Genomic DNA, 23,318 nt, shown 5'->3' with positions numbered 1-23,318 from the left:
ACATCATGCTTTGGGGCTGTTACCAGGACGACTGATCCGTATACATGAAAGAATGAATGGGGCCATGTATCATGAGATTTTGAGTGCAAACCTCCTTCCATCAGCAAGGGCACTGAAGATGCAACGTGGCTGGGTCTTTCAGCATGACAATGATCCCAAGAACACCGCCAGGGCAACGAAGGAGTGGCTTCGTAAGAAGCATTTCAAGGTCCTGGAGTGGCCTAGCCAGTCTCCAGATCTCAACCCTATAGAAAACCTTTAGAGGGAGTTGAAAGTCCGTGTTGCCCAGCGACAGCCCCAAAACATCACTGCTATTGAGGAGATCTGCATGGAGGAATGGGACAACATACCAGCAGCAGTGTGTGCCAACCTTGTGAGGGCTTACAGAAAACATCTGACCTCGGTCATTGCCAGTAAAGGATGTACAACAAAGGATTGAGATGAACGGCTGTTATTGACCAAATACTTATTTTCCACCATAATTTGCAAATAAATTCGTTAAAAATCAGACCATGTGATGTTCTGGATGTTTCCTCCTGTTGTCTCTCATAGTTGAGGTCACCTATGATGCCAATTACAGGAGGACTTGTACGATTGGGATCTGACTGAATCCTTTCCGCCCCTGTAACATACCGGCTCTACATGGTGACAGTACAGGTGTACTAGAGCTGGGCTCCTGGAAGCACTGATTGTGATTGGCTGACGCTTAGCCAATCAGGGCCAGCGCTCGATGAATGGCTGTGTATTCTTTATTTCCCCACGGCCGGGGATAGATTATGGCTCTGACGGGGATCTCCTAATGTCAACGTTGCATCGCCAGCGCATGAAAAACAATGCAACATAGAGGAAGGCTCCACAGGGAAACACGGGCTACCAAACCTCTGAGCCGCGCCCACATAGCGGGCCCCGGGAGGGGTTTGTGTCGGGATGTCGCAGGCTACAAAACATCGCACATGTGAAGGAACCCGTAGGACAGCATGAGCTTCACATACATGTGACTTGTAGCCCGTGTGAACGAGGCCTTACAGCCGGCGGCTTATTGGACCTGTCAACCTTTTACATGCTGCTGTCAATTCTGACATTTAAATCCCCTGAATGATGTTCGGGGGTCCCGTATGGCCCCCTGCGATGTGAGGCCCCAGGGCTGTCATGGCACAATGCCTACCAAGTCATCCCTGTGGGGCATTACATCGTACTGCAGGAGCGATCAGAGGATTGCAAGTTGTGGTCCCCTCTGGGGGCTAAAAAAAGAAGGAAAAACACTAGGGATGAGCGAGTAATGTGCCTTAGCCGAGTATCTCCCTGCTCGTCCCTGAAGATTTGGGGGCCGCCGCAGCTGACAGGTGAGTTGCAGGGGAGAGCGGGCGGGAGAGAGGAAGAGAGAGATCTCCCCTCCGTTCCTCCCTGCTCTCCCCTGCAGCTCCCCGCCCCGCGGCGTCCCCCGAATCTTTAGGGACGAGCAGGGAGATACTCGGCTAAGGCACATTACTCGAGCGAGTATACTTGCTCATCCCTAAAAAATAACAATAAAGTTTAAAGGGGTTGTCCCGCGGCAGCAAGTGGGTCTATACACTTCTGTATGGCCATAATAATGCACTTTGTAATGTACATTGTGCATTAATTATGAGCCATACAGAAGTTATCAAAAGTTTTATACTTACCTGCTCCGTTGCTGGCGTCCTCGTCTCCATGGTGCCGACTAATTTTCGGCCTCCGATGGCCAAATTAGCCGCGCTTGCGCAGTCCGGGTCTTCTCCTGTCTTCAATGGGGCCGCTCGTGCAGAATGCCGGCTCCGTGTAGCTCCGCCCCGTCACGTGCCGATTCCAGCCAATCAGGAGGCTGGAATCGGCAATGGACCGCACAGAAGCCCTGCGGTCCACGGAGGGAGCAGACCCCGGCGGCCATCTTCACAGGTAAGTATGAAGACGCCGGACCGCCGGGATTCAGGTAAGCACTCTCCGTTTGTTTTTTTTAACCCCTGCATCGGGGTTGTCTCGCGCCGAACGGGGGGGGGGGGGGGGGGGGTGTTTAAAAAAAAAAAAAAAACCGTTTCGGCGCGGGACAACCCCTTTAACTAATTATAAAAGTAAAAAAAAAAAAAAAAAACTTTTGCCAGATTTGTAATAAAAGAATCTAAATAATAAATCAAAAATACATTTTGGCATCGCAGCGTCTATAAAAGCCCGCTCTATCACAGTAACGCATTATTTACTGCGCACGGTGAGCGGCGTCCGGTAAAAATAAAGAGCGCAGAAATGCCCTTTTTTGGTCACCCCCATCAAGAAAGAAATGCAATGAAAAGTCGTACATATTCCAAAATGGTGCAAACACAAACGACGGGACGTGGCGCAAGACATACGACCGCGCACAACCATGTGGGCGGGAAATAAGTCATCGGCGCAGAGGATGGCGGCAGAAAATAATGGGAAAAAATGAAATGTCTTTGAAAAAAACGCCATTTGTATCGCAGGGACGCCGCTTATACTGCTTTCTATCGCCACGGAGGGGCGGCTTGTATATCACAGAACGAGACAACGGTTTTATTGGTACCACTTCTATTTTTAAGGAGATGCGGTGAACATAAATAGGGTTTTTTCCCCTTTTTTTTATACACGGGTCTATATATGTATGTGTGTGATTATATAGACATGTTCCTTGTCAGCCCCCCCCCCCCTCCCATAGGAGTATATATATATCCCCTCCTTGTGGTGATGGACGGGGTCACACAGAACTGTCTGCGGTCTCCGGTAAGATGGCGCCTGCGGACACTGCGCTCCGCGCTGCTGCCGGCGGCTGTCCCTCTAGCGCCGGCTGGCGGCCGCTGGTTGCGCTGCTCCGTGTGTTCCTGCAGGAGGAGCGGCCGGGATGGGACTGTGCCTGCCGTGTCTGGGGGGCGCCGCCGCGGACGTGGTGGAGACCCCCGACCCTGTGAGTGGGGGAGGGGCGGCGGAGTCACAGCAGCAGCACTAGCATATTGTTATAGAGCATGTTTACATTTTGGCCACATGTTGTACCTCCTCCGTCCTGCGGGGGGCGCCAGCTGGACACCCTGTCATCATTCCGTTAACCCTTTGCTGGTTATTGTATCGCAGGGCCTCATTCCGTAGCTGTCATTTATGGCACGGCGTGCGGTTTATATACCGGGTGTCTGCGGCGCCGTACTTACACTTACAGGCGGATCGCCGTGACAACGCTTCAGACGCAGTGGGAATGGCCACAACGCAGTGGGGCAGCGTTATGTGGCGGCCGGCGGAGCCCACTATGGCGCCCGTACACGGTTGTCCGGAGGGGATCCTCGCGGTCGCTCGCACGGCGCCGAAACATGGAGGGAATTAAAGCAAATGGCCGAAAAACTGCGGCAGAAATCGCGTCAGAAGCTTAAAGAATCCGCAGAGACGGCTGGGAGATGTGACTTTACATCAGGACCGCCCGCGGCGCCGTGTGACTGACGGGCGCAGACCGATCACCAGCCCCACGTAGAGCAGCGCTCAGCATGACGGCGGCCCCGTTAACCCCTTGGTGACCGCTCTGCACCTGAAGCCCCCGCTGACTTTTCAGGTTTCTTTCATCGTCCCCTTCCAGGAGCCAAACCCCCCGACGTCCTGGCGGCGGCGCGGCTCGCACGGTCGGCGGGACAAGTTGTGTTTTAGCGTGTCCCCCCTCTGGTCCTCGCAGCGCCTGCGGCTTCATTATTACGGTTTAGGGGGGGAAAGAATTTGTCATTTTTTGGGCGTTCAGTCTGTAAAATAATAATGGTGACCGTGTCCTCCGCGCCGCGGGCGCGCCATACTGCGGGCTGAAGGGGAGGTGTGGATGTATTTATTTTTATTACCTTTTTATGCTCTTTTCGTCCCTCTGGGGGAGCGGACTATCTGCAGATTGCGGCCCCCGGCAGGTAAACCGTCGGCGAGTCGCACCGCTTCCCCCTGTCCACCAGCGGAGGATCACTGCGATTCTCTGCTCGCGGCGGGCAATTCGTAGCATGCTGTGAATTGCCCCGAATCTCCGCGGCCAGCCTACCAGATTGTAAAGGGTTAAACACAGCGGATCACACAATGTTTCTGCAGTCCTCGATGTCGGAGCGAGTGCCCGGCTGCCATCCGCCAGCGCAGTGCCCGCTCCCCCGACACTGGAGCCCCGCGCCGGGCGTCCAATGCAGCGCTGAAGAATAAAGCCCCTTAACGGCCGCCTTGGAAGATATGTGGGCGGTCGTTAAGGGGTTAAGTGCGATGTCGCCCCGCGGCCTGATGGGGGTTGTTGTGGTCACCACACCGGGGCGCTGCGGTATAACTGCTCCTGGCGATGACCCCTGTAGAGGTGACTGAGGTGAAGCCCCGCCCCCTGCGCCCCCCGTCAGCGCTGCCATATTTGCCGCTCGTCTCTGATGGGATTTCACTCTTTCTCTGCAGGATCTGAAGAGACGACAATTAGCCGAAGCCGCGGAGAAACGCCAGATGGAAGTACGAACGTCTGCCGCTGCGCAATAACGATCGCTACCAGACGGTAACCGTAGAAACGGCGAGATCCGGGGAGGCGCCCAACGCAGACACCTCTGTGGAGACGGACTGAGCCGCCTGCCCCCCTATGTACAACGTTATGGCGGGTCCCTGTGGTCGAGCCGCGACTTCAGGGGCGCGGCAACAGAGACCTCTGTTTAACCCCTTAGTGGCGCAGCAGATTTGGGTCCTGAGAATTTTCATCTCTGCTTTTGAAGAGCCGTAACCCTTTCCTCTCCGCCGGCGGCCGCGTGCGGCTCGTGTTTTGCGCTGCGGCTGTTGGTTGCGTGTGATGTGCTGTAGACCTTGGCTGACATGTTTTGGAGCCCCGGAGCGCAGACATCCGCCCCGCCGTTTGGTTTTTGCTATTTTTTTTCTTTTTCCAGTGTTACTCGTGCGCCATGACTGACACGATACGTCGTCTCTTTGTGTTGCCATGGTTACGCACTACCAAAATTTATATTTCTTTGCGGGGGGCACGGCGGGGGGGGGTGTTTAAATGATTTTTTTCCGTGCAGAATACATAATATGTTGAGTTGGTCGTTCGCGTCGTTACGGGCGCGGTGATGCCAAGAACTGTGCCAAATTGCAGTAAATTGTGCCAGTTTTTGGTGCCCACTAAGCCGACTGCACGGCGGTCTAAACCTATGGACTGGGTGGTCTTAACAATCAGCAGGACTGCAGTGATAAATTTGGCGCATTTTAATGCCGTTTAGTCTAGATTTGTCTCACTTTTGGACAAGATCAGTAAATGTGGCTTTACCCAATGAGGTCCGCGGGGGCAGAAAAACCCCGACTGTGACCTCCGCCCGCGGACTTATCGGTAAAGCAAAAACGGCGCAAACAGTTATTATCCACCAACCGCGGTGTGCAGAACCACCCTAATTATACGGCGAGGCGGGCGGCACAAAGTCTGCAGCATTCACAGGCGGACGCAAATAGGGTCCGTGAAAACGCAGCGTTTTTACTACAGCCGTACGCGCACGTTGTAGGTGGTTCTGATGCGCGTGCGCTTTGTTACGTCCGTGTCGCACCCGTATACGTTCTCACACGCAAAAAGGGGGGGAAAAAAAGGCCCGATTAACGTTATTTCTCTTTCCTCGCTGTCCCTGAAACGTGCATGAAAAGCGCAGCGAATATTTATACAATTGTGCATTTTCTGCATTTCCCCACTAACTTTTATGGCTAGTTTGTAAATACGGGCGATAATGGGGTGCGCTGCGGGTAAAAGGGCACGTCGGAGTACACCAGTGCAGACCTACAGACGTAAAACAGACGGCGGCTTCACTGCGCAATTGTTAATGTTTACCCTTCGTGTTCTCACAGCTCCGCCCACTCCCTTTTACTTGTTGTCACATGACTGTATAACGCCATAGAGCCCTAAACGCGCCCACTATGTGTCTTCAGGCAGTTATAGGGGGAGTCGTCCGACCGCCCTCGTATAGTGCGCCCCCGCAAGGACCTTCCGCGTTCTCGCACCGCTAACCCTCTTTGTCTTCTGTGAAGGCCGCAAACCGAGGGATTAAGAACCCGACATCCGTGGAGCAGAAGAAGAAGAAGAAGGAAGAGATGGACAACGCGATGGCCAGCTCAGCACCCGCTGGCGGCGGCGGGGGACTCCGGGTAGGTAGACGCACTCAGGAACACCAGAGGGTAGCAGTCGGGGGGAGCGGACGTCCGGTTGGATGCTTCCTGCCTGAACCGAGATCAGAGGTGCGGCCGCTGCTGATCTGTAGGCTCATTTACACGGAACACTTACTGAACGTTCTAGTTAAACGCAGCCGACGGCGAACAAGAATCCTGCGCTTCCGGTTTGCCGTTCGGCTCCCGCGCCGGTGTGTGTCGTGCCGTGTAAACATATAGGATTGTAAAACGCTGAAGGATAAGTGCGCCAATCAGCGAGAATCATGCGGTCTAATCGCGCTGCCCGAGCGTCAACGAGCTGGTGATGACAGCAGGACGGGCAAACGGGAATCGTGAGACTCTTGGCCCGTGTGAAAGGGGCATTCTCTGTATGCTCAGCAGATCGTGCATTGCTTACCTTCTCCCTCGTGTGTCAGCAGGGGGCAGCACTGAGGCGTGATGGGAGGCGCACTTACAATGTGATCCAAGGACTCTACAGAACTATATATATACTCCTCAACACCAGGAAGGAGGAGCCATAAGGTTATGCAAATCAGGGAAATAGAAGGTGTCGCTAAAATATGCAAATTATCACATTTTCAAGTGTCTAGCTCCAATCTGACATGTGGGAGGGGCTTCAATGGTATCAAAGTTAGATGGAAACCAAGTTGTTTTTTAGCCACAAGAAACCTCAAAATTGGATGCAGTCATGTGATATGATGGCGCGATGCCCGCTGGTAGTCGACGTGCCAGTTATCACCACTTGTGGCAAACTGAGAGGGACAGAATCCTCCAGCAGAGAGACCTCGGCTTATCGCTGCGGCAGATCGCTACACGCTACATGCCGACATGTCAGACTGTTACACATTGTGTCCCAGCGGTTGGAGAACAGCGACGAACTCTAATGACAGTAAGAGACGCACAGAGGCGAACCGCTGCACGGATGGATCACCAGAATACAAGAATGGCGCAGAGTGATACATTCTATACTGTGAGGGAAATTGGACGTCACAGCCCAAGCCTAGGACGGCGAACAGTGTCTACACAGACCACCAGAGGGCGCTTGTACAACATTGGGCTATGAGACCTCCAGCGATGAGTCCCGCTTTTGTCCCAGATGCAACGATAGCCGGAGATTGGACTGGGGACCCCGGGGGCAACGCCATGAAGGGGCCTTCAGGAGGGACCGTCACTCCGGTCCTTCTCCCAGGATTATGGTGTGGGGAGACATAACGTGCCGGACCCTCCAGTCTTCATTCCAGGTATACTAACGGCTCAGCGTTACGCCGATTTGTCGTGGAACCAGCGGAGCGCCATTTCTCCAAAGTGTCCCAGGAGCCGCCTTCAGCTCAACAACGCCAAGCTGCAGGACGCTCGTATAACCGATCGGCCTGCGTGACCTAAACGTGTTACCGCGGCCGGCAGCGTCCCGCACTCGTCTCCCGTTGGGCACAACTGGGACGTCATTGGTCGGCGACTGCAGAGGGAGCCGCCAGCATCTTGATGATCTGCACCCTGAGTCCATGCAGCGCGGCAGAAGATTCCTCCCTGATCGCAGCCAAGGCGTGTAAACGCACTTGTATTCCTGCGGGTGGCGCTCACAGTCCAGACTAAACAAAGCAAGAGGTTTTGGATATTTTGTTTCCATTTTCGCACATCATAATGGCGTCCGTCCGTCCTGCGGCTCCCATAATCCACCACTTCTCGGAGTTGCGATGTTAGTGTTGAGGAGCGTATATTTGTTTTGCGAAGAGTTTTTACGCTAATTTTACTGTAATTTGTGTGTAAAGAGAGCGTCCGCGTGATTCTCCTGGGGGCCAATAACGTATAGCCGCGCTGCTCTCGCCTCCGTCACGTGCGGCTGCGCTGTTTGTACATCGTAAACCTGAGGAGTTACGTTTCCAGTAAACCGGTTTGCATCAGGAATGAAGGATCAGCTGAAGTTATACTTAACCCCTTCATGGCAGTTTTTAATTTTTTTTTATTTTTCACTTCAGCCTTCCAAAAGCCATAATTAATTCCTTTCCCCCGCGGCCGTCGCAGTAGGAGGGGCTTCAGTTTTGCAGAAGGAGATGTATTTTTCACTGATGTTACTTTTAGGGCTCCGTGACGCCGTTTCCCAGTTTTTTTTTTTTAACGTGTGTAAATGGTTTTTGTTCTCATGTAATCAGCATCGGCCAATCAGTGAGCAGTGTGCGTTAGCAAGTCACTGCGGCCATCTTGGACATCCGAAAACCGGACCCAAAATTAGCGGGCGGCAAACGTAACCAGTTGCATTAGGCCAAATTCACAGAAACGAAGACCCATGCGAGTTGCGTCTACAAAGTAACAGACGCCTCCTTCATCCGCGCACGGATCCGTCCGCCGGCCGTCTGTCCGTTTTTCTTATTTCCGTAAGTCGTCGGTTTTTCACGTCCAACAGAAAACTGAAAGAGAAACAAGAATTCTATTTGTTTTCTGCATCTATTGGCAAAGAATCCGTGAAATGTGAACCGTGCGCTGTCCGTTTTTTCTGCGAACCCATTGACTTGACTGTGAATATTGCGAGCTGCGTTTTGTTTCGCAAATGTTTGCATCGATGTGAAAATACTGATGCGTGATTCTGACACACTGACTACTTCTGTCTATATATATCACCATTTAGTTGCAGTGTGGGGTCACTTCTGCCGCTGCGGTTTTTATTATTGTGTACCATCCATGCTCTCGGTAATTTACCGCTGTTCGTGAATGCGGCTGCAGGGCGCTAGACAGTCAGGAACCTCGTGATTGGAACCATTTACCGATCACAGATTTTCTCTTTTTTTTTTTTCCCTGTCTCAGTTGACCTTCCTTGCTGTCGCCACCAGGTGGCGCTAAAGATTTATCTGCGCAGATTGACGCAATAGATTGCAGCTGTGAATAAAACATAACAGTCACGCGGAATCTACTGACACGTCGGGAGCCATGAATGACCTTTTACACGCCGTCTTTCTGCCGCAGCTGTTTGTGGGATGGATTTTACAGCTTCTGTTCTTCTGGGATGTGGCTGTTGCCTTATTGCAGCGGCGTTCGCCCACGCAGCCGATTCCGTGCTGATCAGCCGGCGCCTTCCTGTCCTCGTTCCCTCCGCAGCCGTTTGTCATCATTTTATAATATTATACAAGGAGGCAGAGCAGGAATTTGGCAAGGTCACGTTTCAAGGTGGATGCCGGTCATTTGTCCTCTCTCACTACCGCCTCCTGCTGGTTCAGCGTCTGTGCTGTCGTGCAGCGTGGGAGGCGTAGTGCGTGCATATAGTGCTCAGGGGGCCGTATTATGGCATGTCCAGGGAAGGGAATAGCATGCAAGGCCTCACTGATCCCGAGAGCCTGGTGTCACTCTCATCACTGCACCCACCTACCCGATCCGTATTTGAGGGTCCCCCATTTCATTCCAAGTAGACATTTTTAAAAGTTTTTCAGTACATTAAATGGTCCCATTGAAAAATACAACTCATCCCGCAAAACACGACGACCCCCAAAGAAAAACAATGAAAAAAAGGGTCACATCCTTAGGGGGTTTAAAGGGACCTGTTGGTTTTTTGTTCCATAAACGGCGCCATTTTTATCCCTAAGTAGTTTGGTCTTGCAGCTCGTTCCTGTTTCTATGAAAGGGGACGCCTTGCAGTACTAAAATCATCCCAAAGTGGCGCTGTTTCTGCAACAGAACCCCTTCATCACACTGTTTATGTATAACCCATAGTGCAGCAGCGGTAAGTGTCTTGGTCGTTGGCCACGCGGTTTACGTCTCCGTCTCTCTCCAGTGGCAGGTTGGCTAAGGATCTGGAAGGTGCGGACGACCACAGCCTGATCGCAGATACATGGAGACTTTCCGTTGTCTGGCTTTTGCTATTTGCATTCATGGATCCAGAAGACGTCGGTGCAGTCATGAGTCCTCGCAATATTCGGATGTGACTTGATTCAAGATTTGCCCGTTTCTAACACAAATCTCCACAGGGGGCGCCATTGTGTAACTTGTAGTGACTTGCCGTGCTAGTCTTAATACTTGCAGAACAGTTGATTATACAGTTTGGGGTTGTACAAACACCTACACATTGGAGGCAGGCATGCAGTCTGTCATCTCACCAGCTAGGGGCAGCACTGAGGCATCTTGTATCACAGTCGAGGTCACAAGCTGGATGGGCTGAGCACCGATGCATCCTATAAATGACTGCTCCCAATGCATCATGGGGACTGGTGCCAGGCATTCCCCATAGGACGTTTGCCTGATCGTGGCTGCGCCGGGATACGACTTGTACACTTCCCGTGTTACCGGTAATCTGGAGGACGTTCGGCTTTGATATTTATATAATTATATGTACAGTAAACGATTTTATTTAATTCAAGTAATTCTATTAAATTAACCTCTGACTCAGCAGATCTGCCGCCTTCGAGTCGTTTGTCATCTAGTGCTTGCCCAAGAATACAAGCAGCTGATCGTCGGAGTCCGGGGCGGCGGTCCACCGGTCTGATATGTAGCCATAGGTCAATATTGGAGTCCCGGAGACCCCCCTCTTAAATCTGTGCAGCGTATGACCCGCAGGCGGCTGTCACATCGGTTCAGGTCAGTTGACCCACAGTTGGACCGGGACACTTGTCTGTAATACGGGGCACAAATGAGCCTGTTATGTTGGTGTGAAGGTGGCCTCAAAAGGGTTGGACTAAAATCATAGGACAGGTGATAAACGTCTGATCACTGGGGGTGGCACTGAGGCCTCCAGAGATCGGGGGTCTCGTGTCTCCCCCCTCCTTTATCCAGGTCTTGGCGTCAGGAAGGAACCTTCTCTGAAGACTGTTGGTCCAGGGATTATTCTCGCTGCCATTATGGAGTCGGGGAAGACATTTTTCCCCAAAGGGCCAATTGGCTTCGGCCTCTTTTGTTTTTTTTTTATTTTTTACCTTCCTCTGGATCCACAAGGGGGAAGGGGGGTTACTGGCTGAACTGGATGGACGTCATCTTCATTCGGCTAGCACACTATGTCACTATAGTCTAGCTGATGTTGCGCGGGCAGCGGCATATAACCATCATCGGGGTAAGACACTGAACCAGACGGCCTTCTGTCAGCCTAACTGGTCTTGGGTAAAGCGCCTCTGTGTGTTTTAATGGTAGACCTTCCCTAAATTGCCGTCAGGCTCATGGCGCACCCAGCGGTGATGAGGACCCCTAGCAGGGATTACAACGCTCCCTTGAGCGGCAGCACTGACCGCCTCGGACAGGAGGGTTTGGTGCCTGTTTGCTAACATTATAGTACCTGCGGAGAGGGGGGCAGCCGGACCCCATGACTACAGCGGCCGCAGGATTGGCCAATCCTATCATAAGCTTTAGGCTGCAGCGATCCCAAAGCCACGGATCAAAATTCCCACATTGTCTGAGATTATTTACATAGAAGCTGATGATCCGTTAATGGCCGACCGGCAAAGGAAAACTCAAAAAGTATCCAATTCAGCAACATTTCATGGAAGAAGCCGTCTGGCGCTGTAGATATGTCTGATCGATACGTTAATTGTGGCGCATAACCTACTTAGGATTATTAACGAGACCATCCACCTCCTGGATCGGGGGGGGGGGGGTATATTACCCGCCGGCCCTCCGATCTGCCGGTTCCAGGGCTCATTTCTAGCCATCCAAGATGGCTGACAGTCTTCAGGCTACTGAATCCCCCAGCATGCCTTGGTAATGTTAGACTACCAGCGCACCATACCTGCTTTCTGATTGGTCAGGGCTGATCATGTGATCAGTGCGCATTAAGTGGTTACAAGACTGCTGCGGCCATCATGGACGGCCAATAACGGGACCTGGAAGCAGCGGGCCAGAGAGACGGCATAGAAGAACGACAGAAGAGATCCCCTCTCCTTCCCCCATCCTTTCAGTCTCAAGACAAACTTTCGTCCCAAAACCAGAAATCCATCTTATAGCCGTGTTGCCCACAGAGGGTTAAGTTAAAAGGCCGGTGCTGCTATTTATTTATTACCAGCTCTAATTGCCAACTGTGAGCGGCACCGGCGGGCAGAAGCCCCACAGCATCACGTATCTCACTCATTCGCTTCTGTCCAGCCGCCACTGCGACCTCTGACCCCACCCCAGGGCCTGCCATGTGTAGGAGATGTGCAGGACACGGACGCCGGGGGTCACGGTCACAGATTACAGCAGTGGCGGACGAGTGGGAGCCAGTGAGCAAAATACTTGATAATGTGGGGCTGAGGCCGCCGGAGGTGCAGGATGGGGAGGGGACAATTACTATTGGGGACACTACTAGGGGGGACCGTTATCACTGGCGCCACTATTACTAGCTGCGACCACTGGAATAACAAAGGTAAGAACGTGTCATAAGCCACTCCCCTAACCACACCCACATTTACCTTGGTTGGTAACTTTTTTTGACAAAGGTGGCAACCCTACCATAGATACCAGTTAGATGCCACGTTGCATTGTACCATCCAAATGGTCGCTACGGCAACACTGAGAATTTTCTATCAGCACTAACTTTATTCACAATAAAAAAAAGGTGTTTCCTGTAACAACCAATCAGATCACAGCTTCAATTTTGTAACCAGTAGAAGCTCGAATCTGATTGGTTGTTTGTTCAAGTTTCTGTAGTAACCAATCAAACACGGGGAGCCTTTCAATCAAAAAAATCAAACTTTATCAAAATTAGGCAAACATGACAGAATAGACTATAATACTGCCCGAAGCAATCCTGCCAGTAATAGACAAAAACAGAAGAGGTACAAATATCAAAAACAAATCGGGATCTTTCATCTTCTCAGACACAATCCAGAGTATTCAGAGTTACAGAAATATCAGAATACGGGGGATGATGGGGGAGGGGGGTTCAGAACGGGGGCACAGGCTACCGTCCGTTATTGGGGGAAATCGGAGACCCCGCAGAGAACTGGTCAGATTGAAATGGCAGCGCTGAAGGTCACAGCGCCAACCTCTGAGCCGCCGCTCTGCAGAGGCAAGAGTATAACGCCCCTTTAAATCGGCAGTACTTATTTGTACTTCCATCACCCGGACGCCTGCGTGGAGAACGTGGTGGGGGGTGTAATACTGGATACAGCTGCCTTTCAGGACTTTAGGAAAGAGCGACCCCAGTAATGGCAGCCATATTACTTTATCACGCGGCTTTCCTAGAAATAAGACATAATTTAGGAACAGCTGAGGTTATAGAGGAGCCGTTGTGTCCTCCGGCCAGCGGGGGCAGCTGCGGCCGCACTGACACCGGCACAGCTCTTCTTTTTTCTCTTCTTCTTGAGGCGGAAACGCGATTTTCCATGGTGGAGTTCTGCATGCGGATTTTGCCCATTGAGGGGGCTGCACCTACCTGCAACCAGACCCAAAAAATGAAGATTTTGATGTGGTTTTTAAAGGCGGTGGAAAACTAAATGGCGAATTCCGCCCAGTAAACCTACCCTGGGGGAGCGTCCAGAGACCCGGAAATGGGGTGGAATTTCCACAGTGGAAATTCCATGTCGAAACCCACATCACTGCTGCAGATTTCGGCGTGGAACTTGCCATGCATAATGGGAGTCAGTAGGAGGGCAGTTGGAAAGTTATTGTACACTGTCGACCCGAGGACATGACTGCTCCTTCTTAATATAAAGGTTAAAGGGGTTGTCCAGTTGTAAAAAGTATTGATGGTCAATCCACAGGATAGGCTATCAGTAGTAGATAAACAGTGGTCTGCCATCTAGGACTCCCACTGATCAGCTGTTCCCCAAGCCGGGTTGCTTGTGCACTGAGCTGATTTCTACAGCAAGCAGACAGCTCCATTCCTACTGCAGTGGCCAGTCTTTGTATTACAGGCAAAGTCCCCATTGAAGTGAATGGCCTGCAATACTAAGTTTGGCCACTGCAGTTGGAATGGAGCTGTCTGCTTCCTATAGAAATTAGCCCAGTGCATAAGCACATGAGCCCAGCGAAAAGCTGATCAGCAGGAGTCCTGGGGGAGCGACACCTTATCAATCTACTATTGATGACCTATCCTAAGGTTTGGTCATCAATCGTTTATAATTGGACAACCCCTTAATGATCTGACTGCAAAATGAGATTAATGCAAAATGAACAACTTTGAAAATAGTCTTAATGAAAAATCTCGCAACGTTTGGCGTATGCAGTTCCTATGAAAGCTATGTGTCTCCATGGTTACAGACTACAAACAAACCGTGTGTAGTCTGATCCTGGAGGACAAATGGACGCTGCAGGATTAATCACACAAGCCCGTCCATCCACTACTGATGGCCAGAGCATCAATTATCAGTTCAAAGGAGCCTAGACAACCCCTTTAAGAATTTGCCTTATACTGTAAGACCTCAGGAGCCACTGACGCATCTTAGGTTTGTGGGTGGGGATTAGTGATGTCACCCGACAGGCGGCTCTATTGATTGGACAGCTTTAGGTCTTCCACTGTTGCGTGAATGAGCCGCCTGCGGGCCTCTACAGTCACCGGGGCTCTTGGCGCTGCCCTAATGCCCATCAGTCTGGACGCCTGAGATGACCCGTATTTGGGGTAAGATATAATCACCGGCGGCTCGCACATCGCCCGGCCTCCAGACAATATCAGATAATTTACAGAAAAAGAACTTCTCTGGAGTTTACTCTCAACTTTATCGTAGAGCAGATAAAAGCCGTGGAGAAGTAAATGGAAGAGGAAGACTACCCCAAGAACCGCAATTAATAACCGTATTGCTCGCAGTAATCTAAGTTCAGCTTCTGGTATGGTGGGGGAGGGGTGCGCCCTATGGCCTCACTTAATCTCCTTTTTGGACTTGTAGTGGGCGGAGACCACCAGGTAGGTATCGGGGCTCATATCTTTGATGGTGGGAGACTTGTTCTGGATCGGAGAGGTTTTTCCATCCACGCGTGATATTTGCAGCATTCTGCATGGGTCGTGTTTGAGCAGATATCCGGCAAACGTCTCCCATCCGCCCCCGACGCGAACCATCACGTGTTTGTTGTGGAGCATCTAGAAAGAAAACAAACATACGGATTAGGAAGAACGCCCACCATGTTTACCGCAAGAGCAAATCCCATCTCCGCTCACGCCAATGTAACCGTCACCATTCTTAAAGAAGTAGTCCAGGAATAAAAAGCATGGCTGCTTCCAGCCAGTAACTGCCCACAGGGGGAGGGGGGTGGCATTGGACCTCAGCTCTGGCCAAGTGAATGGGGATGGGATAGTGGACGGCTGCGGTGCTGTTCTTACATAAAGCAGACATGTTTCTCCAACCTTCCCTTTCTGACTATTGTACTTTGTTTCAGCAGCTTAGATTAGTGGGGGAGGGGCAGCGACAACCGCTGTAACTGGACTTCTAGTATACATAAGTGGAGGCCACTTCTTTTTCAGCTCTCTTACCTTCAGTGAGCATGTAATGCCAAATATACACAGAGAGATAGATACATATTATATATATATAGAGAGAGGGAGATGAGATAATGAGATAGATATATGTATATATAGATATGAGATAGAAAGATAGATATATAGATAGATATTAGATAGATAGATATGAGATATATATATAGAGAGAGATATGAGATAAAGAGAGAGAGTAGATAGATATGATATAGATAGATATGAGATATATATATATATATAGAGAGAGAGAGATGAGATAGATAATATGAGATAGATAAATAGAAGATAGATATGAGATAGAGAGATGAGATAGATAGATAAATATGAGATAGATATGAGATAGATAAATACGAAATAGATAGATATGAGAGATAGATAGGAGATAGATAGATAGATAGATAGAAGATAGATATGAGATAGATATGACATAGATAGATATGGGATAGATAGATATGGGATAGATAGATATCAGATAGATAGATATGAGATAGATGGATATCAGATAGATAGATATCAGATAAATAGATAGATATGAGATAGATGTGAGAGATAAATATGAAATAGATATGAGAGATAGATAGGAGATAGATAAATATGAAATAGATATTAGATAGATAGATATGAGATAGATAGATATGAGATAGATAGATAGATATCAGATAGATAGATAGATATCAGATAAATAGATATCAGATAAATAGATATCAGATAAATAGATGAGATAGATGTGAGATAGATAGATATGAGATAGATAGATACATAGATATGAGATAGATAAATATGAAATAGATAGATAGATATGAGATAGATAGATATGTGATAGAAAGATAGATAGATATAAGATATAATGAGATAGATAGATATGAGATAGATAAATATGAAATTGATAGATATGAGATTGATAGATATGAGATTGATAGATATGAGATAGATAAATTTGAAATAGATAGATATGAAAAAAGATATGACATAGATAGATATGAGATAGATAGATATGGGATAGATAGATATGAGATAGATAGATGTGAGATAGAAAGATAGATAGATGTGAGATAAATAGATAGATATGAGATAGATATGTGATAGATTAGATAGGAGATAGATAAATATGAAATAGATAGATATGAGATAGATATGACATAGATAGATATGAGATAAATAGATAGATATGAGATAGATAGATATGGAATAGATAGATATGAGATAGATAGATATGAGATAAATAGATAGATATGAGATAGATGTGAAATAGATAGATAGATGTGATATAGATAGATATTAGATAGATATGAGATAGATAGATAGATATGAGATAGATAGATATGTGATAGATAGATATGAGATATAATGAGATAGATATGAGACAGATAGATATGTGATAGATATGAGATATAATGAGATAGATAGATAGATATGAGATAGATAAATAAATATGAAAGATAGATATGAGATGGATAGATATGTGATAGATATGAGATATAATGAGATAGATAGATATGAGATAGATAGATATGAGATAGCTAGATAGATAGATAGATATGAGACACATAGATATGAGATAGATATGTGATAGATATGAGATAGATAAATATGCAATAGATATGAGATAGATAGATAGATATGAGACAGATAGATATGAGATAGATAAATATGAAATAGATAGATATGAGATAGATAGATAGATAGATAGATAGGAGACAGATAGATATGAGACAGATAGATATGAGATAGATAAATATGAGATAGATAGATAGGAGATAGATAGATAGATAGATATGAGACAGATAGATATGAGATAGATAGATATGAGATAGATAGATATGTGATAGATATGAGATATAATGAGATAGATAGATATGAGATAGATATGAGATAAATAGATAGATATGAGATAGATATGAGATAAATAGATAGATATGAGATAGATAGGAGATAGATAGATAGATAGATAGATATGAGATAGATATGAGACAGATAGATATGAGATAGATAAATATGAAATAGATATGTGATAGATATGAGATATAATGAGATAGATAGATATGAGATAGATAGATATGAGACAGATAGATATGAGATAAATAGATAGATATGAGATAGATAGGAGATAGATAGATATGAGATAGATAGGAGATAGATAGATAGATATGAGATAGATAGATATGAGATAGATAAATATGAGATAGATAAATATGAAATAGATATGAGATAGATAAATATGAAATATATAGATATTAGATAGATAGGAGATAGATATGAGATAGATAGATAGGAGATAAATAGATAGATATGAGACAGATAGATATGAGACAGATAGATAGGAGATAAATAGATAGATATGAGACAGATAGATATGAGACAGATAGGAGATAAATAGATAGATATGAGACAGATAGATATGAGACAGATAGATATGAGATAGATATGTGATAGATATGAGATAGATAAATATGAAATAGATAGATATGAGATAGATAGATATGAGATAGATAGATATGAGACAGATAGATATGAGATAGATAAATATGAAATAGATAGATATGAGATAGATAGATAGATAGGAGACAGATAGATATGAGATAGATAGGAGATAGATAGATAGATAGATAGATAGATATGAGACAGATAGATATGAGATAGATAGATGTGATAGATATGAGATATAATGAGATAGATAGATATGAGATAGATATGAGATAAATAGATAGATATGAGACAGATAGATATGAGACAAATAGATAGGAGATAGATAAATATGAAATAGATAGATATGAGATAGATAGATAGATAGATAGGAGACAGATAGATATGAGACAGATAGATATGAGATAGATAAATATGAGATAGATAGATAGGAGATAGATAGATAGATAGATATGAGACAGATAGATATGAGACAGATAGATATGAGACAGATAGATATGAGATAGATAGATATGAGATAGATAGATATGTGATAGATATGAGATATAATGAGATAGATAGATATGAGATAAATAGATAGATATGAGATAGATATGAGATAAATAGATAGATATGAGATAGATAGGAGATAGATAGATAGATAGATATGAGATAGATATGAGACAGATAGATATGAGATAGATAAATATGAAATAGATAGATATGTGATAGATATGAGATATAATGAGATAGATAGATATGAGATAGATAGATATGAGACAGATAGATATGAGATAAATAGATAGATATGAGATAGATAGGAGATAGATAGATATGAGATAGATAGGAGATAGATAGATAGATATGAGATAGATAGATATGAGATAGATAAATATGAGATAGATAAATATGAAATAGATATGAGATAGATAAATATGAAATATATAGATATTAGATAGATAGGAGATAGATATGAGATAGATAGATAGGAGATAAATAGATAGATATGAGACAGATAGATATGAGACAGATAGGAGATAAATAGATAGATATGAGACAGATAGATATGAGACAGATAGATATGAGATAGATATGTGATAGATATGAGATAGATAAATATGAAATAGATAGATATGAGATAGATAGATAGATATGAGATAGATAGATATGAGACAGATAGATATGAGATAGATAAATATGAAATAGATAGATATGAGATAGATAGATAGATAGGAGACAGATAGATATGAGACAGATAGATATGAGATAGATAGGAGATAGATAGATAGATAGATAGATAGATAGATAGGAGATAGATAGATAGATAGCTATGAGACAGATAGATATGAGATAGATAGATGTGATAGATATGAGATATAATGAGATAGATAGATATGAGATAGATATGAGATAAATAGATAGATATGAGACAGATAGATATGAGACAAATAGATAGGAGATAAATAGATAGATATGAGACAGATAGATATGAGATAGATAAATATGAAATAGATAGATATGAGATAGATAGATAGATATGAGATAGATATGAGATAAATAGATAGATATGAGATAGATAGGAGATAGATAGATAGATATGAGATAGATAGATGGATATGAGATAGATAAATATGACATAGATAGATATGAGATAGATAGATAGGAGATAGATAGATGTGAGATAGATAGATAGTAGATAGATAGTAGATAGATATGAGATAGATAGATAGGAGATAGATAGATGTGAGATAGATAGATAGTAGATAGATATGAGATAGATAGATAGATATGAGATAGATATGACATAGATATGAGATAAATAGATAGATATGAGATAGATAGATAGATATGAGAGAGATAGATAGATAGATATTAGATAGATAGATAGATATGAGATAGATAGATATTAGATAGATAGATACATATTAGATAGATAGACATGATGTAGATAGACTCATTACTGCCATAGAATTAACCTTTGGCGCCCTCGCGGTTCTCTCGGTCGTTAATCTATTTGTATCATGTGTATAATTAATATAATTCTTGCATCTAATCGAACACCATGTCAGTTTTTTAGTCGGCTGATCTGAGTGCAGGGAATCTCAGCGGGCGCGCCTGTTCGTCCTCGCTGCACGTAGCCTTGAGGATGAAGTGGTTTCCATGACAACGGAGGGTCGGCCGAAGACTTGTAGATTATTTATGAGAATAAAACGCAGGCAGAACACTTTGTAATCCTACGGCGTGTATTCTGCGCGGCCCACAGACGCCGTTTGCCGCAGTTCTTATTAAAAAAATAAAATAGAGTGACGAGTTTAGAAAATAAAGCGTCCGAAAGAAGAGAAAAAACAGAACGTCTCTGTCCAGGATGTGCGGCCAACAGATGTAATATATATATATATATATATATATATTCGGCTTCCCCAGAGACTGCAGCCATCTGTGCCGCTCTCCTTCTGGGCGGCGCTGTCATGGCTGCCATTAGTGCTTGCTAGGTCTAAAGGGTAGACACGGCAGGGCACCATGGGATAACAGGGTGGTATAGGGGAAGATATAGTGGAGCTTATCAGTGCCCCTTCCATCTTGGCGCCCAGGGCAGATGCCCCAAGAATGACCCCTTTAGGTGAATATGCTCGCTGGCCAGCAAAACCTTTTACCTACAGGCAGGTAGGTGCTCAACTTCGGCACCAGCCCTAAATACATTTTCCTTCACAAATAGCATGCCTCTAAATTATTGTCACCTAGTAACCAGGTAACAGCGCCCCGTCCAGGCTGAAAACAGCAAAAACACATTGTGAAGGACTGCAGTTTTCACACTGACCACTAGAGGACACACAGCGGGCTGACATTTTCCGTTCTCTAAGCCTCTCTTTACAGCTGTGCTGTGCAAATTAAATGCTATTAGAAGTCACATGATTGCTGTGGCCAATCCCCAGTCTCAGCATTGGTACGGCTGAGGCCAGTGATTGGCTGCAGAAATCACATGCTAGACATGATCCTGCTAAGTGGAAGTGAGAAGGGATCAAATCAGCGTGGACTGAGTAGCCGGGGAGCAAAAATGGTGAGTAGAGGCTGCCTTTAGTCTACTCCACCTCAGCAGGACATTCTTCTGCCTCCTGGATGGCGGGACAGGCCTGGATTTTGGGAGTCGGGGACGGTTGGGAGACATGATTGCATCTGTCTGAAACAGACCTTATACTGTAGGGCAGAGAGGCCCGGGCCCCATACAGACAAATAGGGCCCCACATTCTGTCTAGAAACCCCTAATTCACTTCTGGACGCCTTACATAATCCTCTTATGTGAACATTGGGGCAGATTTAGGGCCTTCTAGGCCATCTTCACAACGGGCGGATTTGCCGCGGATTTTTCATGCAGACCCTCCGCACGGAAAATCCACAGTATTTACCGCAGCAGCAGAGGGGATGAGATGGTCAAACCCCCGTCTGCACGCTGCGTAAAAAACCCGCACAAAACCCGTGCAGAAATTGACATGCGGTGCAGAATTTAAATTCGCTGGATGTCAGTTCTAGCACCGGATTTGCTGCGGGTTTCATCCAAAAGACTTCAATGTCCGACATCCACTGTAAATCCGCACCAAATCCACAACTGTACAGATTCAGGGCAGGAAATCCGCAGCAGATCCGCAGTGTGTGAACACGGCCGTACAGCGAACCGCTTACTGGAGATGCCGGCAGTGACCGAACAACAAACCTTAAGAGTCCCGTGTGAACAGGCAGATACTCATCTATGAGCGACGGCCTGTTTACTGTCAATGGAGGCAGCCGGATGGGACCTCCATATGTTGTCATCTCTCCAACAGTGATCCAAATATCTGTGGGGTCCGTATGTCCGATCTGGACGGCAAATCGTGGCCCCATTAATATTAGTCATGTTGTGCGGGGATGACTACAGGCTGACGCCGCTGTGGGGGTCCCTCTTGTGACCACATTAAGGCATTTTCTGCAGGGGACATGTATGAGCTGGCGCAGCCGAGGGGCTCTGGGGATCCATTGCCGTGGCAGTGCCAGCCGCTCCTCCGGGCAGGGTGCTCTCCGTCTGTCCGGTTTGATGTGTATTAGTATATATGTAACTAATATGTCGCTGCTGTATAATAAAGCTCATTATTGTTACTGTGATTTATGAGGTTATCGTCCTGGTTTGATCTACGATGGTGAACCGCGCCGCGCTGCTCCCATCTGATGTCACGCGGGGGGAAATCTGTATTACATTTTCACAATTTATAAGAAGTATATTAACGCCCGCGGCGCCGTCCTGGAATTCATGCGGGAGCTTAAGAACAATTATAGCGAGCCAAGCCTCCCGGAAATCCCATCATCGTGCGCCGACCTGGTCTAATGGAACATCTGATTATCCTGCTGTCAATGTCACATCGTATCTGCACACAGTGAGGCCGCTGCCAGGACTGTGCCCCCCCAATGATCACTGCCAGGACTGTGGCCCCCCCAATGATCACTGCCAGGACTGTGCCCCCCCAATGATCACTGCCAGGACTGTGGCCCCCCCAATGATCACTGCCAGGACTGTGCCCCCCCTAATGATCACTGCCCCCCTCTAACAGACATTGGAGGCTACCGGGGCTCATTCACACCTCCGAAAAATGTTGTCTTTCTGTTCCGCTTTGGGAGCAGAAAAACAAATCTAAGCGTTTCCACAAATTTCCCAGTTGCTTTCAAAATAATGTTTTTCTGTCTGTTTGCTTTCCATTACTTTACCAGCACAAACCGCGCAATCTGCAGGCGCAAACCGAACGCAAAGGAAGGTTTCTGGTTTTTTCTTTAACAACCCCGAATTCCAAAAAAGTTCCTACACCGTGTTAATGTAAAGAAGTAAAGAATGCAAGGATTTGTAAATCTCATCTAACCAGACGTTATCCACATTGGAACACAAAAGGGAACGCATTAAAAAAACTGATGGCAGCGACAGCGACACATCTCACAGGAGTAACAAAGGCTGGAAAGGTAAGCGGTACTAATGAAAAATAGCTGGGGGGTCAATTCTCTACTGAACCACATGACTGTATATGAAGAGCATGTAGAGAGGCCGAGTCTCTCAGAAGCAGAGATGGTCAGAGGTCACCAACCTGTGAGGAGCCGCGTCTAACAATTGTGGAACCATTTCAGAAAAAGGTTCCTCAACATAAAATTGTGAAGACTTTGAATATTCCACCATCTACAGAACATAATATCATCAGAAGAGTCAGAGGATCTGGAGAGATTCAGGAGGGACAAGGCCAACGGTCAGTATTGGATGCTTGAGATCTACGGGCCGCAAACAACACTTCATTATAAACATGATTCTGTAATACAATGACTGTGTGGACGGAGGACAACTTCCAGAAATCATAGTCTGTGAACACAGGTCGGCGTGTAATCCAGAAATACGAGTTCAGGGCTCTTTCAC

General features: G+C 46.4%; 2 protein-coding genes across 6 annotated transcripts in view; one reads left to right on the top strand and one right to left on the bottom strand.

Moving 5' to 3' along the window:
* Positions 1-2,817: 2,817 nt before the first annotated feature.
* Positions 2,818-10,515, top strand: SVIP (small VCP interacting protein). The gene is made up of 4 exons (XM_066583615.1): positions 2,818-2,929; positions 4,411-4,461; positions 6,004-6,120; positions 9,902-10,515. Exons 1-4 carry the CDS (start codon positions 2,867-2,869, stop codon positions 9,914-9,916), a joined length of 246 nt encoding a protein of 81 aa, XP_066439712.1. The 5' UTR covers positions 2,818-2,866; the 3' UTR covers positions 9,917-10,515.
* Positions 10,516-12,764: 2,249 nt separating this feature from the next.
* The window catches only part of GAS2 (growth arrest specific 2), a 93,567-nt gene continuing 83,013 nt past the window's right edge, over positions 12,765-23,318 (bottom strand). For all 5 annotated transcript variants that reach the window (XM_066583609.1, XM_066583612.1, XM_066583614.1 and 2 more), the window contains one exon: positions 12,765-15,103. In XM_066583609.1, the coding sequence (XP_066439706.1) occupies positions 14,885-15,103 (219 nt within the window). In that variant the 3' untranslated portion in view covers positions 12,765-14,884. The remainder of the gene's footprint in view (positions 15,104-23,318) is intronic.

Source organism: Eleutherodactylus coqui, chromosome 11 (assembly GCF_035609145.1).
Source record: "Eleutherodactylus coqui strain aEleCoq1 chromosome 11, aEleCoq1.hap1, whole genome shotgun sequence".
Classification (NCBI taxonomy): Eukaryota; Metazoa; Chordata; class Amphibia; order Anura; family Eleutherodactylidae; genus Eleutherodactylus; species Eleutherodactylus coqui.
This window is presented reverse-complemented; position numbering and strand designations above follow the sequence as displayed.